The sequence below is a fragment of the Pectinophora gossypiella genome, chromosome 17 (assembly GCF_024362695.1).
Source record: "Pectinophora gossypiella chromosome 17, ilPecGoss1.1, whole genome shotgun sequence".
Lineage (NCBI taxonomy): Eukaryota > Metazoa > Arthropoda > Insecta > Lepidoptera > Gelechiidae > Pectinophora > Pectinophora gossypiella.
In genome coordinates, this window is record NC_065420.1 from 5,029,446 (window position 1) to 5,045,208 (window position 15,763).

Sequence of the window (15,763 nt, forward strand, 5' to 3'; positions counted from 1 at the left end):
TTTGCCGCGGATGGCATTAACTACTTGGCCGGACAAATTGGGAGCGCTAAAGGCTCTCACCCGGTACAACGTTTAAGACAACAGGCCTGAGGGAGCCCAGTTGAGCGCGAACCTCGGCTCAGGGCGTCGTCTGAGAGGAAGAATATTTGAAAGAATTAATCGACCCTAGGGGGTCGATAGCGATAAGCGCTGATTGAGGGAAATCGTCGACTACGCCGGCGGGGTCGGTATCGGGGTCAACTTAATAAGGTGCGGAAGTAAAGAATTGAGTATTGAAGTTTCATCTTAGGGATTTTATCAAGAAGTTTGACTTTTTTGTCTTTTGATGTTTTGTGTTAGCCACTCCAGCAGGTTTTTGCGTCAAATGCCATTAACTATTTGGCCGGACAAATGCGGAATAACAGGCGAGAGTTATGTAGGTACCTGCATGTTTACTGTTTTCTAAAATAAATATTGGCTTTCACTTGATTTTTTGGGGTTTTTTTTTGGATTGGAAGGTCAAACAGGCTGTCGCTTCTCTAAAAAAACTGGACTTTTCTTATCTTTAGGCTAGGTAAGCGAACAAACGGGATAACGCTATGAGATGATGACTTTATTTTTTTAAATCCACGGTTAGGCAGCTTATTTTGACATGATTTCAATCATATGACAGTTCTACTAATATTTAGTTTATCTGACAGCTGGATTACAAATTAATCTGCGGTGTACGTATTGAACTATTGATAAGCCGGTGTTAATTTTATAATCCCTTTAAAACCTCACTCATTTATCTAGAAAGGTATCACTAACGAAATACAAGGACTTCCGCTGCTTTTTAAGTTTTATTTGGTTAAAAAAACCTTTAGCTCCGAAGGCCGTAGGCTTTAATTCCGCTTTCCACCATACTTACTTATCACTTATTTCATTATTTTAGGTTTTATTTATTTTACTACTTACAGCTTAGGGATAACTATCCCGATAAATAACTATTACATAAAGATATTTTAAGTTATAATGCTGTCGGAACAGAGCGGGGACTTGGGGTTCTGAAGCGAAGCGCTTTACCAGAGAGGTGGGTAAGCGGCTAAGAGAGCGAAGTGGCGACTCCCGGTCCGGGCATTACCTCAAGCAGCATACTCGTATTTCCCTCGCCATCCAACGCTGTAACGCTGCAAGCGTGATGGGCACATTCGGTTGAGAGGTGGTAAAAGGGAGCAATTTTAATTGAGCATGTAGTTATCTATTTTAGTTTTAGTACTTTAGTTTTAATTATTTGTAATTCATTGTTAAGTTTTTGTAAATAAACAGTTATAATTATATTATATGCCAAAATAGCTTTCCACTTATGATTTTTTTTTTGTTGAGACTTATCTCAACAAATGTTCAGTTTCTATGAACTGAAGAACCAATTATCTTTGGAACCCGTCAAGCGATCTTATTTCTTTCCCTTTATAAACTAAATATCTGTGATAACAGGAATTTGGAATCTAAGGGGTAGAGCTAGAAAAAAAGGCTAAAAAAAATAATATATAAAAAATTAAATAAAAAAATATTTATCATATTTTTTATTTATCTGCCGAGGGTTGGCAGCTATTTTTGTCATAGGGTAGTCTAGCTGTTCAAAGGGGAAATGCTACCAGTCCTTTAGGCACTTTTCCTCGGTGTAATGATTTGGAGGAGATTTTCTATTTGTAAACATTTATTATAATAAGCATTGCGACTTTATTGTATTGATCAAACTGATTCTGATTGTCAGTAACACGTTATCAGCCCATTTGCCTTCAATAAGTGCAACATTATGCACGCGTAACTACTTATTAGGTATAGTACATCAATTCATTTCAACAGTCGATAAGTAAGTCTCATGAATAAAGGTACAGAAATCAGAAATCAGAATCATTTATTCAACGCAATTATCATGGATAAACTTGTTGAAGGTCAATATAACATTTTTGAATTTACGTCATGTCGCAAGGTGTTATGGCTGAGGAGAAGAAATGACAAGATACTGTACTTAATTCATGTCACTTCAGACTTTTAAAGCGGACGAACAATGTGTTTAGTCATTGCTTTTCCGATAAGAAAAATGTTCACTGTCAACCCCTTAAAGGAATTAACGTGATAATAAATATCTACCTATCTCTCGTGTGCCGGTATAACTTTTAAAGATAGTCCATTAAGAGAAATACGGATTAAGATAATCACGCGCAATGTAAATAAGTAATTGAACTGAATGTCATCCAACTTTAAAGTCGTTTTGAAAAACTATCAGAGCATAAAATAGTTGTTAGAGATTATATAAAAAAAGATTAAACAATTGTGGATTAATATAATCAAAGATATCGTCGGTTATTGTAATGACTATATATACGTTTGGAATGAAAGAAAAAGCAAAGTTCTTTTTTGGAATTCGGCGAACAAGGTACTGTCTCCGTTGATATCTAATCTTATTAAGATTTATGGCACTTATAAATTTTCCGCCTAATTGATTTCAATTATGTTTACAGATCTAAAAATGAAACTGCTTGTGTTTGCTGTGGCATTATTGGCCGTGTCAGTGCAGTCTGTGCCGCTGACGACCCATGACGTCTCTCTGACGTCAGAAGGGAACTCCGTCAACCCTCTGGTTCAGTTGTACATAAACATCAACAAGAGTATCGCCAACCTCGTAGCTGTCGAAGGTTTGCCTGAAACTGAGCCTTCTCCTGTGGGTACACCGGTGTCAGTTGTAGATACAATTGAAGCAGATAAGCCTATCATTATAACTCCTGGCTTTGAAACTGCCCCCGGAAGCCCTGTAGCTCCTGTCGCTCCTGTGGTAGTCCCTGAAGTCCCAAGCCCAGTGGTTATCGCGCCTGGATTCGAAACTGCTCCTGGCGATGCTCCAGTGGCCGTTTTCCCTGTAGGTGGACAAGAAACTCCAGTGGTCGTTGCCCCTGGATTCGAAACTGCTCCCGGAAGCCCTGTAGGTCCTGTTGCACCTGTAGTAGTCCCTGAGACTCCAAGCCCTGTGGTTATTGCTCCTGGATTTGAAACTGCTCCTGGAAGTCCAGTCGCTCCCGTCGCTCCTGTAGTAGTCCCTGAGGTCCCATCCCCAGCTGTCATCGCCCCTGGCTTTGAAACTGCTCCTATTGAGGCTCCGGTAGCGGTATTCCCCGTAGGAGGACAAGAAAGTCCGGTAGTAATTACACCTGGATTTGAAACTCCCGCTGTTGAGACTCCAGTAGTGATCGCCCCAGGATTCGAAACTAACCCCGGAAGTCCCGTAGCACCTGTCGCTCCTGTGGTAATTCCTGAAGTGCCAAACCCAGTGGTCATAGTCCCTGGATTCGAAACTCCCGCTGTTGAGACTCCAGTTGTGATCGCACCGGGTTTTGAAACTGCTCCCGGAAGTCCTGTCGCTCCCGTCGCTCCTGTAGTAGTCCCTGAGGTCCCGAGCCCAGTGGTTGTTGCCCCTGGTTTCGAAACTGCCCCAGTTGATGCTCCAGTAGCGGTATTCCCCGTAGGAGGACAAGAAACCCCAGTTGTACCGGAGCCAGTGAATGTCGTAGACACAGTTGGTCCTGTTGAAACTAACCCTGCGCCTGCTATTACTAACAACTACTTCGTAAACGTCTACAACTTTATCGTGGGCAAGGACTCCGCGGCTTCTACACTCTCATACCTCCCTCAGCCCCTGCAACAGCTGTTCGCTCGCCGATCGTAAATGAGATTGAAATAATGTGACTGTAATATCACCAACTCTGAGTTGTAAATAATTTGCAATGTACATATATACAATAAACTTTGTACTTACAACCTATACACAAACCAAAAGTCTCGTATCGTTTTACTTATCTGTGATGATCATTTTTGATGATAATTGCGATTAAATTCTATCTAATGATTTGTGTTATTTTATTTGGTTTAATAAATAAGATTAAGTAATCGGAAATTATATAGGTTTTTTTCCTGGTTAAACTACGACCAGTCGATGGACTATAAGCAGTTATGTTGACACATACTACGTAGTGTGACTGGAGCAACGACCAGTGTTGTAGCTTGCCATTATTTCAAAACGTGGCTTCTTTTCAAGCGCCTTATAACATTCATCATCATCAGCCCATTAACGTCCCCACTGCTGGGGCACGGGCCTTCCCTATGGATGGATAGGGAGATCGGGCCTTAAACCACCACGCGGGCCCAGTGCGGATTGATGGTTATTAACGACTGCTAATGCAGCCGGGACCAACGGCTTAACGTGCCTTCCGAAGCACGGAGGAGCTCGAGGCGAAAACTTTTTTTTTGTGGTCACCCATCCTATGACCGGCCTTTGCGAAAGTTGCTTAACTTCAACAATCGCAGACCGAGCGCGTTTACCGCTGCGCCACCGAGCTCCTCAATTATTTATAACATTAGTTGGATCTAAAAGCTCAGAGGCAAGAGGATAGGATGATTGGGCAAGCGGTCTACGTGTTTTTGCGGCGGCGGCGGCTAAAATCAACCAAGACGGGACCACCCTGGCTGGCAGCCCCGGATCTACAGGGGAGTAAAGCACTGCATTTCTCACACCTGCCCTGTGAATTAGAGAGGCCACATAAAACTCATACATTTAATGGGTGGCCATAAACGAGATTTATAAAAGGATTTAATTAGGTTTGTTTCGGTGGCAGTAAACTAATCGAAAAAACTGTACTTATTTTGAAGTCTGCCACCACCTAAATACTTTGCTAGGGACGCCACTGAAAGTAGCCATAGAGGCAGCCAATCAGCTCGCGACACCAAACACTTCAGGTCCCCGATACCGACCCCGCCGGCGTGGTCGACGATTTCCCTCATTCAGCGCTTCGACCCACTAGGGTCGATTAATTCTTTCAAATATTTTTCCTCTCAGACGACGCCCTGAGCCGAGGTTCGCGCCCAACTGGGCACCCTCAGCGCTCCCCATTTGTCCGGCCAAGTAGTTAATGCCATCTGCGGCAAATCTACAATAAGTCACGTCAAAAAAAAAAAAAAAAGCCACTGAAAGTAATTAAGTTAAATAGTGAGACTTGTTGATTGATTACCTATTCCTTAAGCCCGTAATTCGTGTTGGGGCAGGCAGAGCGATAGTTCGCAGAAAGTCAACTTGCATTTCTGTTGCGTACATCTTTTTATTAAAATTGCATAGTGGGGCTTTACTACCCTACTCTCCGTTCACTTAAAAAGTGTACGGTAGGTTATTATTAGTTATTTAATGTAACTAATAATGTACCTATATTACCAATAGATGGTTAGGTATACTTAGAGGCGGTGGTGGATAATGGAAACACTATCTATAATGGTTTTCAATTTAAGTATTAATATGATATCAAAATGAAACAATAGGTACTTATTTGTACTATAGTTTTAATATTTTAACGACTTCATATCAATGTTTAATAATGTTTTGTAGACTAAGGTGTTCTTTCCATGTCTTCATTCGTAGACTTAGGTATTTGCTACCTGATTTGGAAACATATAATAGATTAAATAGGGTACCTATTTGACTGTCAATAATACATTATAAAATGCGAATCTAAGTAACAGCCCTAAGGACATTGCAGGCTTGAATCACTGATTGTCCGAAAGTAAGATGATCCGTACTTCGGAAGGCACGTTAAGCCGTTGGTCCCGGTTACTACTTTCTAAGTATATGGTCGTTACATGAGTCATGTCAGGGGCCTTTGGCGGCTCAATAATAACCCTGACACCAGGGCAAAATAGGCTAGTATTCCACCTTACAATTGACACGATAAGAAGAAGAGATAGTGTGCTTTTTCATACAAATTCCACTCCCTGGCAGTGCGCGAAGGACGATGCGAAGCGCTTTGTGCGAATTGTTGGGATATCCACCAAATAGAGATGGAACCCGGCCGTACGTCTGGAAGTCCGAAGATAAAACGGGTATGGTGGAATGAGCTCGTGGAGATCGCGGGCACACTCCCCGAAGTGCAGTATAATAATAAACTCGTGTGTCTTTGCAAAATAAATAAATAATAAAATACTAACTTACGCCATTCTTATTATTTGCAAAAGTAGACTTTTTAAATTAGTTCGTCGTCTTTGATTCCAGTTAGGGGATTTTATAGATATTTGTGTTCCATATTGTAATTCCATCCATTGATTTATAATATGATACTAGTTCCACCACTCATGTTTTTCCTGAAGTTCACCTCAAAATGACAAGCAGCATCCACTCCCACGTCTCTTTGAAATGAAGTACAGCACAAGTATAAGCAAAACTAGAAGCAAAAGCAGTAATACTGGGCTGCAACACATAATTTTCACTTATTTTTATCCATTTTGGAGGTTTTGTCTATTTTGCATGGGATGCAAAATGTTTCTACGTATTTTGACAAGCATTACGGATAGATAACGTCAAGGCAATGTCAATATTCAGCAGATTATAAATCGAATAGACATGGTAATGATGATGGACTAAGAAGACTTTACTTCTCACTTAAAAACTTAGGACTCACTGAAGCCATAGAATAAGGAATAATACTACGTAGAACGGCAACTCTCCGCTCCCCGCTAGCAGCTGAACTAGATTTACCCCCTCTCGAAAATAGTTTAATGGTCTTCAATTATATGGCGGCAGACGCCACACACTCAGATGCGTGTGTACGATAACGTCAATGTGTAGTGTCTGTGTAAAACGAGGTGTTTTGTGTGAAGTGTCCGGGGTGTGCTGAAGCTTAATGTAAACAACAAAACGTTATCGGTAGAATTCCGGATTTATCAGGGTTTATTAACAGTGAGCCCCTCTAGTGCTGTCCACCGAGGTGACAACTGTCACCGGGGATGTGACAACTTCTACGATCCCTTCCCAGTAGTCTACTCCCAGTAGTATAGAGTATCTTCCCTCTTATCTATTTATAGCTACTATATATAACTGTTGCTCATGTGCGTAAGAATCATGAAAAAAGTACTCTACAAACCCCCTTTTCTTTTAAGCTAACCCCTTTCTTAACTCGTCTAACCCCTTTTTTATCTAATCTAACCCTTTTTTTGATCTTCCCTAACTATTATACCCCATAATGGTAGGATCATAGATCCGTGGTCTGTTTTCATGAAAGTGGTCATTAGAGGGTCCAAAAGTAGTTATAGTTAAGTACCTGGATCTAGGTGAGCGGCCTGGGAACCTCGGGAACAGGTACACTGGGAGGTGAACATGCGTCGAACCTCCTACAGCAACCGCTACCGCTTCTTTGTTTAAGGTAGTAGACGACCAGTATTAATAAGACAAGTATCAAAATTAAAAGCACTGGGTGGAAATCGCCTTCCAAAGTCGGCATCTTCAACTCCATTTTGATTTTCAACGATATAAGTAGGTGTACCTCAATAATCTAATAGAGACTCAGTGAGTGGTTTTCTATTGCTTCTATAGTCTGCAAAAGGCAAAATAATGCACAGGTTTAGCAATATAAATATAAACGTAATTCGAATAAAAAATAATAATCGTGATCGTGTAATCGTGAGCCCAACGCTCTAACCACTAGACCGCGGAGGTTGTGATGTATGCAATCTTCTTCTTCTTATCGTGTGGGTTGTGAGGTGGAATATCAGCCTCATCAAACCTGGTGTCAGGGTTACTATTGAGCCGCCAAAGGCCCCTGACATGACTCATATAACGACTACGTACTTATATCAGTAAGTAGTAACCGGGACCAACGGCTTAACGTGCCTGCAATTAGGTACCACGATTACATACATACATAAACTGCCTATATACGTCCCACTGCTGGGCACAGGCCTCCCCTCAATCAACCGGAGGGGGTATGGAGCATACTCCACCACGCTGCTCCACTGCGGGTTGGTGGAGGTGTTTTTACGGCTAATAGCCGGGACCAACGGCTTAACGTGCCCTCCGAAGCACGGAATCATCTTACTTTTTCGGACAATCAGGTGATTCAAGCCTGAAAAGTCCTTACCAAACAAAGGACAGTCTCACAAAGTGATTTCGACAATGTCCCCATCGGGAATCGAACCCGGACCTCCAGATCGTGAGCCTAACGCTCTAACCACTAGACCACGGAGGCTGGTACCACGATTATCATGGGAAAGTTATTTATTATAAACTTACTTATTGTGTTTATTTTTAACGGAAACAATTTTGTTGCTCACTTAAATTTTGTGTTGGAGTCAGTTCGTGTGACGAAAGTTTCAGCTAAATGTGTCGCCGAGCTTTATGTTCCTGGGCCACAGCCTTAATACATGAATGCACAGCATGGTCCCCCTCTTCTTCTTGAAATGAAGTACATAACGAGAAATAATAAGAATATAACGAGAATAAGCAAGCATGAGTTGCAAGTCATTCTCACTTTATCTTTCTCATCGTTTTGGTTTCAGTTTAATTTTGCAGTTTACACAATTTTTTGTAGAAATTTTGACAAACGTGGCCATGATGAGGACTCGAAGAAAGTAGAGAACTGTCGGACAGATTACAATGTGGCAAGTAATAAAAAAGTTTGGTTGTTATTACTGCTTCCGAACTTGAAAGTATTTTTATGTGCTCGCGTAAAAAGTTTGTCAATATGTGCTACAGATTATCTCCATCGCGCAACGGAGGTCCGTGTTGCTCTATGCCATATTCTTCACGAGAAGTAGAATAAGTATATCTTTATTATTATGAATTGTCATAATTATTAAATAGGCATTTTAGCAATAAAATTCATATCATAAGTCTATCTTAATAATATAATCACTTAATTTTCATAAAATTATAGCTCAGTATCTATTAAATCCCCAATAAAATAATTATATTAGGAAGCTAATCTATCAACTTATCTATTCAGTAGGCTTGAAACTAGAAAGAGGTTTATGATAAAGCACAGTATAAAATACAATTATAATTGGCAATCAACATAGTTTGAAAACGGACTCCAACACAAATGTAAGTATTTACTAAAAAGTACTTCGTAGGTCCGAAATGACATTTAGGCGTTAAACGACGTAACTTTCAGTGAATGTGTTTTGGCTATTAAAAGTTTGTTTTCAAACATTTCTTGTCCAATTAGAATGGGTACAAAATGTGTAAAACACTAAAGCATAGACTAGACCATACACCGGCAGCCCATATGCCTTTTTTTTAAGCCGACGACTTTTGTCGACGACAAATTTTGTATGTAACGGCGGCTCAGTCACTCGGCGGATTTCTGTCATAGTGTACTTGAATACGTACGTGACTTATTGAGGACAGAAGAGGCAAGATGATTGGACACCTAATAAGACACGACGAATTCATTAAAAACATCATAGAAGGAAAGCTAGAAGGAAAGAGAGGAAGGGGAAGACCAAGAAGAGCTTACATGGAACAGATTAAAGAAAAGGTTAACGTCGTGTCTTATAGGGGAGTCAAGGAATTGACCTTTGATAGACTGGAATGGAAAATGCTACACCGACAAGAGCGTGGCTCTTAAATTGATGATGATGATGATGATGTACTTGAATAATAAAAAAATCCCGGCGCTAAGTACCTTCGGTGCCAAATCTGCGTGCAGCAAGCTGAAACGTCACAGGAGTCACGCAACAGACGTTCGTTTCCACGCACTCTTATCTTACTCTATTTTATTTCTTTTTTCAGAATTATGAAGTACTTCATTGCTATTGCTCTGATCGCCGCCGTGGCGTCGGCGGGCGTCATCAAGCCTACCGGTGTCGCTGAGAGCCAGCAGATCCAGGAGATCCTCGCGGCCATCAACAGCCCCAGCACCGACCCCGCAACCGCCGCCCTGCTCGAACAGATGCTGCTCGAAGCCCTCGGCGTTCAGCCCATTCAAGTCGGACCCGCTATCGTTGACCAAATCGGTGTCAGCCCCATCGTTGTTGATCAACTTCCAGAGATCAACCCCTCTCCCGCGATCATCGACCCCAGCCCAGCCATTGTTGACCCTAGCCCCGCCATTGTTGATCCTAGCCCCGCCATCGTCGACCCCACCCCCGCTGTCGTTGTCCCCGTTGCTGCTGAGAGCTCTCCCCTTGTCCAGATCATCGTGAACGTGAACGCCGCCAACGCCGGCGGCAACCCCGCCGGAGTCATCTCCCCCGAGGCCGTCGTTGAGCCCGAGGCCGTCGCTGAGCCCGAGATCGCTCCTGAGCCCGTCTCCGTCGTGGAGCAGCCCATCCTCATCCCCACCCCCGTGGTGCTCCCCCAGCCCGTGGCGCCCGTCGTCGTCCCTGAGCCCGTGATCGTTGTCGAGGAGCCTTCTCTGCCCGAGCCGGTGATCGTTGTTGAGCCCTCTCTGCCCGTGGCTCCCACCCCCATCGGCGTCGGCGAGCCCGTCCTCCCCATCGGCGTGCAGCCCGTCGTCCTCCCTGAGACCCTCAACTAAATGAAGTATTAATGTCGGACAATTAATTTAGAAGAAGGATAATTAATGAATTATGTAAATAATTTGGTTAATTGGACTTAATTCGGAATCGAGAGATCTACGGACTTTCTACCAACATCTTGAAACGTAGCGTCCTAACAAAATAATAAAGATCTAATCCCTATTTGCAATTTTTTATTTCCATCAGTTTACCGTTAGCGTGATGGCTGATATGCAGATCAAAACAATAAAAGACGAAAAACAAAGTACGTGTTTCTCTGATCTATGAATGAACCTAGATAAAAATGTTACTTAGCAGAAAACACGAACTTTTGCAGGGCATTCGACTTTATTCCTCATAGCATGTCATAATAAAGATAATTGTATAGATATTTGTGGGGTACTAATAGGTACCACATAGTCCAACGCATGTAGACCAAAACCGTATTCGGTTACAGGCGAGTCAAGTTTTTGGTATAAAACCACAGAGAACAGAGATAATAAGGTCCATTGAGGGAAAGTTACGGAAAATTTGAAATATGCAATGCTTTAAATAAAAACTTTTAATTGGCGACCGACATCATCGCTTTCATTTTGATTCTCATTGTAACATCAATCAATACTAAGTAGGTACCTATATAGGAATTATATCCTGGTATGTTCTTCTTTCGCACTAGGCGTGTACTGCATAATATTTATTAAGTCTCTTCTTGTCATATTAATTATGCTAACATGGTGTGCAATCCGACTAGTACTTTCTGGTTTTTGTTTCAATCAATTAAGTAAATAAGGTTTGATTAAGTTCGGCATAAGTGTCTGTGATTAGTGCCACTGAGTTATTCTGAGACTTATCTAACGCGTTTGAATGTACGTATCGACAAAGAACCTTAAGGTGAGAAATAGTGTAATTGCAGTGATTTGTAGGCCTACTCAGTCTTTAAAACACTAGTCTTCAACATCGACTAACTAAGTTAAGTATTTAAATTTTTCATAAAGTAAATTTCAAATTTGATTACTTACTTTGTAATTAAAAAAAAAAACATGGCATACGTTAATTATACATTTTTTAATACAAAATAAAATTGCAGGTACAGGAAACCACAGTGCAAAGCGGTTTAATTGAGGGTCTCAGGGAGGACGACGGGCTGCACGCCGATGGGGAGCACGGGCTCGCCGACGCCGATGGGGGTGGGAGCCACAGGCAGAGAGGGCTCAACAACGATCACGGGCTCGGGCAGAGAAGGCTCCTCAACAACGACCACGGGCTCAGGGACGACGACGGGCGCCACGGGCTGGGGGAGCACCACGGGGGTGGGGATGAGGATGGGCTGCTCCACGACGGAGACGGGCTCAGGAGTGATCTCGGGCTCAGCGACGGCCTCGGGCTTAACGACGGCCTCGGGGGAGATGACTCCGGCGGGGTTGCTGCCGGCGTTGGCAGCGTTCACGTTCACGATGATCTGGACAAGGGGAGAGCTCTCGGAAGCCTCAGCAGCGGGTATGGGTCCCACGACGACGGGGGCGGGGGCGACGACAGCGGGAGTAGGCTCCAACTCGGTGACGGCGCCGCCATCGGGGAGGGGGAAGTCGATGATTGCGGGCCCAACGGAGATGGGGCTGATGCCTTCAACGATAGCGGGTCCGACGGAGATCGGTTCAGAGGGGTTCGGCTCGACGATGGCAGGTCCGGGTTGAATGGGCTGCTGGCCGAGAGCTTCGAGCAGCATCTGTTCAAGAAGGGCGGCGGTGGCGGGATCGGTGCTGGGGCTGTTGATGGCGTTGATGATTTCCTGGATTTGATGAACCTCCTCGACGACACCGATAGGCTTGATGACGCCCGCCGACGCCACGGCGGCGATTAGTGCGACAGCGATGAAGTATTTCATATTGATATTGCTGCAAATAGTAAATATAATATAGATTTATATTTATTTTTATGTATTCAGTGATGTATTTATTCATTAAAGTCAAAAAAAACAATTTTCTGTGCAACTTACATTTGTTGGTCCGTCTATAAAAGACTATGCTATCGGTAGCAGTTGTCGTCCTTTTATACATAATTTTATCATGATAATAATCATAAACTTTTATGTAACTTATTACCTGATGAACCCTAAACCCATAAAAGTTTCAAAAGTGTTATCACTTTTAATTTACAATTGATTGTATGGATAGTATTTGGATTTCGATGCATTTTTCCATCGGCCACACGTTACCCGCACGTGCCTATGAGAAAGTACTAAATTTAAAAAAAAACCACATAATTTAGATATCTGCTTCACTGATAGTAGGTACATAAATTCATAAATAAAAAGCGTACACTCAGTGGCTTATTTGTTTTCTTGCTTTTCATGTTTTGTTTTAAACAGTAGGTACTTAATAATTGTTTAATGCGTAATCTGAATGTCATCGAAACGACAAGAAGGAGAATGCGTAAGTAATTTTTCAAATGATAATTCACATAAATTAAGTTTTTGAAAAATTAAATAATGGTCTACGAATGAATTGAAAAGTTTGTTTAGCCAAGTGGATTACCTACCCGGGAAATCTGGTTAGGTTAATAAATAACTACGCTACATAGACAAAAAATAAAAACAAATTATCAAAAAATAGAGGTACTTATCTACTTACATATTTTTGATAACGGCATAATAAACTATTTACACTAAACGGATAGTGGCGTAGCTGAGCCTAAAAAATATTTCTGTTAAACTACATTCAAGCCTTGTGCCACGGAAATAGGTATTTACCTATGTAATAATTCCTCAATTTCATAAATAAGTTCTGTTATTTAACTTAACTACCTACAGAAAGTCCTTACATAATATAATTTGCCTTAAGAAAAGATAATGACTGTTCTTCAACTGCAAGTTATAGAGATCATTTACCTAAATATGAAACAGTAGTACAGGGCTCACATTGATACCTTGAGAGACTCCGTAGCTGACATTGTTGCCCCTCTGAATACACTGTTGCATTTGCTGTTTATGAATCATTTAAGAATTGTCTTGGTAGTGTCATATTTATACCTTTAATACAATATACTGTAGTTTCTCCACGAATATAGACATAAATGGTATCAAAAGCCCTTTTAAATTCGAACATATTAGATGGTTAAGTGTACTTTAGGTACCTATATTAATATTTTCTATTTAAATAGGTACTTAATAAATTAATAATTACGTCCGTATTCGTAAAACATTCTTGTTTGTTGCAATGTGTGGATTGTGAAAAATGGTTTATAATTTGCTAAAAAAGAATAATTCTCTCATTAAGCTTGTGAGGTTATAAAATAGGAAGGAAACAAACAAATCTTAGGTTTTCTATATTATATTATACCTCATGTTTAGTCACATTTTATAGATATAATACATATAAACTCTACAACAATTTAGTTGAGGGTCTCAGGGAGGACGACGGGCTGCACGCCGATGGGGAGGACGGGCTCGCCGACGCCGATGGGGGTGGGAGCCACGGGCAGAGAGGGCTCAACAACGATCACCGGCTCGGGCAGAGAAGGCTCCTCGACAACGATCACGGGCTCAGGGACGACGACGGGCGCCACGGGCTGGGGGAGCACCACGGGGGTGGGGATGAGGATGGGCTGCTCCACGACGGAGACGGGCTCAGGAGCGATCTCGGGCTCAGCGACGGCCTCGGGGGAGATGACTCCGACGGGGTTGCTGCCGGCGTTGGCGGCGTTCACGTTGACGATGATCTGAACGAGGGGAGAGCTCTCGGAAGCCTCAGCAGCGGGTGTGGGACCGACGACGACGGGGGCGGGGGCAACGACGGCGGGGGTAGGCTCCAACTCAGTGACGGCGCCGCCATCGGGGAGGGGGAAGTCGATGATTGCGGGCCCAACGGAGATGGGGCTGATGCCTTCAACGATAGCGGGTCCGACGGAGATCAAGTCAGAGGGGTTCTGCTCGACGATGGCGGGTCCAACTTGGATCGGCTGAACGCCAAGGGCTTCCATCAACATCTGTTCAAGCAGAGCGGCGGTGGCGGGGTCAGTGCTGGGGCTGTTGATAGCGGCGATGATCTCCTGGATCTCTTGACTCTCGGAGGCACCAATCGGCTTGATGACGCGCGCCGACGCCACGGCGGCGATCAGAACGATAGCGATGAAGTACTTCATGTTGATGCAACTGCAAATTGAAAATATTATACGGATTTGTATAGGATGTAAGTTTATTTTTTTTTGAGTGAATTTTTTTAGTATTTGCTCAGAAAGCAAAAAAAGAGTAAATCTCTTTACTTACGTTGTTATTTGCCCGTCTATCGACTGACTTTGCTTCTGGTCTGCTTCCACGTATTTTTATTTAGATTTTTATCATAATATTTTATTAACTGTGATATAGATTACGTTCCTATCAAATGAAATCCATAAAATATTTCCAAAGTTTTATTACCTAAGATCTCTTTTTACGGTTTATTGTAATACTTATTAGTCTGGCCGCGCTGCTATGTGTAACACGGTCGTCGCAACATAACAAAGATATAATATCCTACTTATGTGATTTTGTAATTTGCAAAACCGAATGGAACAAAAAAAACTTTTTTTAAGGTAAAAAGGGTAAGGTTAGGTAAAAAAGGGATAGGTTAGATAAATTTTAGAAATTTTACACAGGGATAGGTTTATGTAGTAGAACCATAGAAGACATAGAACTGAGAGTAAATGTAGGTACCTATATGTAGGTATCACATACATGTAAGTAAGTACTCAATACTAGTCGGAGTATTAACAAAAAAAAAATCAATGTGTAATTATCATTTTTTTGGATAATCTGTCTAGTTACAACATACGTACTTATGGTGGTAACTGGTACCAAAAAAACTAAGAATATAAATCTAAGACAATTTTGCAGTCACCTAAAATGTTTACTTTTGATGTCCAGAGATTTACCCTTTATAGCCTTGAGTAACCATACCTCTCTAATTAAATAATGGTAGAACGACCTGCGTGGTCCAGTCGTTGAGCGTTGGGCTCACGATCCAGAGGCCCTGGGTTCGAATCCCGGGGACATGCCACAAAAAATACTTTGTGGTCCGTAGTTTGATTAGGACATTACAGGCTGACCACCTGATTGTCCGAAAGTAAGATGATCCGTGCTTCAGAAGGCACGTTAAGCCGTTGGTCCCGGTTACTACTTACTAACGTAAGTATGTAGTCGTTACACGAGCCATGTCAGGGGCTTTTGACGGCTCCGTAATAACCCTGACACCAGGATTGTTGAGGTTGGTATTCCACCTCACAACCCACACGATAAGAAGATCTTTCTTATTCGAGTTATATTTCCCTCAATCCACCCTTCCTTAACATTTTCTTTAAATAGGTTTGCATTTGACCAATTTCGTCAGTTGGGCCCTATGAAGGTCCGTGTTGCTCTATGGCCCTATTTCATAAACGTGACAATTGTTGATTATTATTACGGTATTTCATGGTAAGTAAAGAAGTGGCTTAAGAC

The 15,763-nt window shown here is 42.1% G+C and overlaps 4 protein-coding genes across 4 annotated transcripts; 2 read left to right on the forward strand and 2 right to left on the reverse strand.

The window, feature by feature from the left end:
- Positions 1-2,345: 2,345 nt before the first annotated feature.
- Positions 2,346-3,865, forward strand: LOC126374387 (uncharacterized). The gene is made up of 2 exons (XM_050021012.1): positions 2,346-2,401; positions 2,487-3,865. Exon 2 carries the CDS (start codon positions 2,495-2,497, stop codon positions 3,683-3,685), a length of 1,191 nt encoding a protein of 396 aa, XP_049876969.1. The 5' UTR covers positions 2,346-2,401; positions 2,487-2,494; the 3' UTR covers positions 3,686-3,865.
- A 4,981-nt stretch (positions 3,866-8,846) lies between these two features.
- On the forward strand, positions 8,847-10,476 carry LOC126374437 (calphotin-like). The gene is made up of 2 exons (XM_050021087.1): positions 8,847-8,875; positions 9,566-10,476. The coding sequence occupies exon 2, from the start codon at positions 9,570-9,572 to the stop codon at positions 10,311-10,313; it is 744 nt and encodes a 247-aa protein (XP_049877044.1). The 5' UTR covers positions 8,847-8,875; positions 9,566-9,569; the 3' UTR covers positions 10,314-10,476.
- Positions 10,477-11,339: 863 nt separating this feature from the next.
- LOC126374434 (calphotin-like) lies at positions 11,340-12,379 on the reverse strand. Its single transcript, XM_050021084.1, has 2 exons — positions 12,290-12,379; positions 11,340-12,188 (listed from the first exon to the last, which is right to left on the reverse strand). Exon 2 carries the CDS (start codon positions 12,176-12,178, stop codon positions 11,408-11,410), a length of 771 nt encoding a protein of 256 aa, XP_049877041.1. The 5' UTR covers positions 12,179-12,188; positions 12,290-12,379; the 3' UTR covers positions 11,340-11,407.
- Positions 12,380-13,604: 1,225 nt separating this feature from the next.
- On the reverse strand, positions 13,605-14,642 carry LOC126374436 (calphotin-like). Its single transcript, XM_050021086.1, has 2 exons — positions 14,558-14,642; positions 13,605-14,443 (listed from the first exon to the last, which is right to left on the reverse strand). Exon 2 carries the CDS (start codon positions 14,431-14,433, stop codon positions 13,684-13,686), a length of 750 nt encoding a protein of 249 aa, XP_049877043.1. The 5' UTR covers positions 14,434-14,443; positions 14,558-14,642; the 3' UTR covers positions 13,605-13,683.
- Positions 14,643-15,763: the final 1,121 nt, after the last annotated feature.

What these genes read in the sequence shown, in the direction of transcription:
- LOC126374437 (XM_050021087.1), top strand. Translation starts at nt 9,570, where the DNA reads ATGAAGTACTTCATTGCTATTGCTCTGATCGCCGCCGTGGCGTCGGCG.
- LOC126374387 (XM_050021012.1), top strand. Translation starts at nt 2,495, where the DNA reads ATGAAACTGCTTGTGTTTGCTGTGGCATTATTGGCCGTGTCAGTGCAG.
- LOC126374436 (XM_050021086.1), bottom strand. Translation starts at nt 14,433, where the DNA reads ATGAAGTACTTCATCGCTATCGTTCTGATCGCCGCCGTGGCGTCGGCG.
- LOC126374434 (XM_050021084.1), bottom strand. Translation starts at nt 12,178, where the DNA reads ATGAAATACTTCATCGCTGTCGCACTAATCGCCGCCGTGGCGTCGGCG.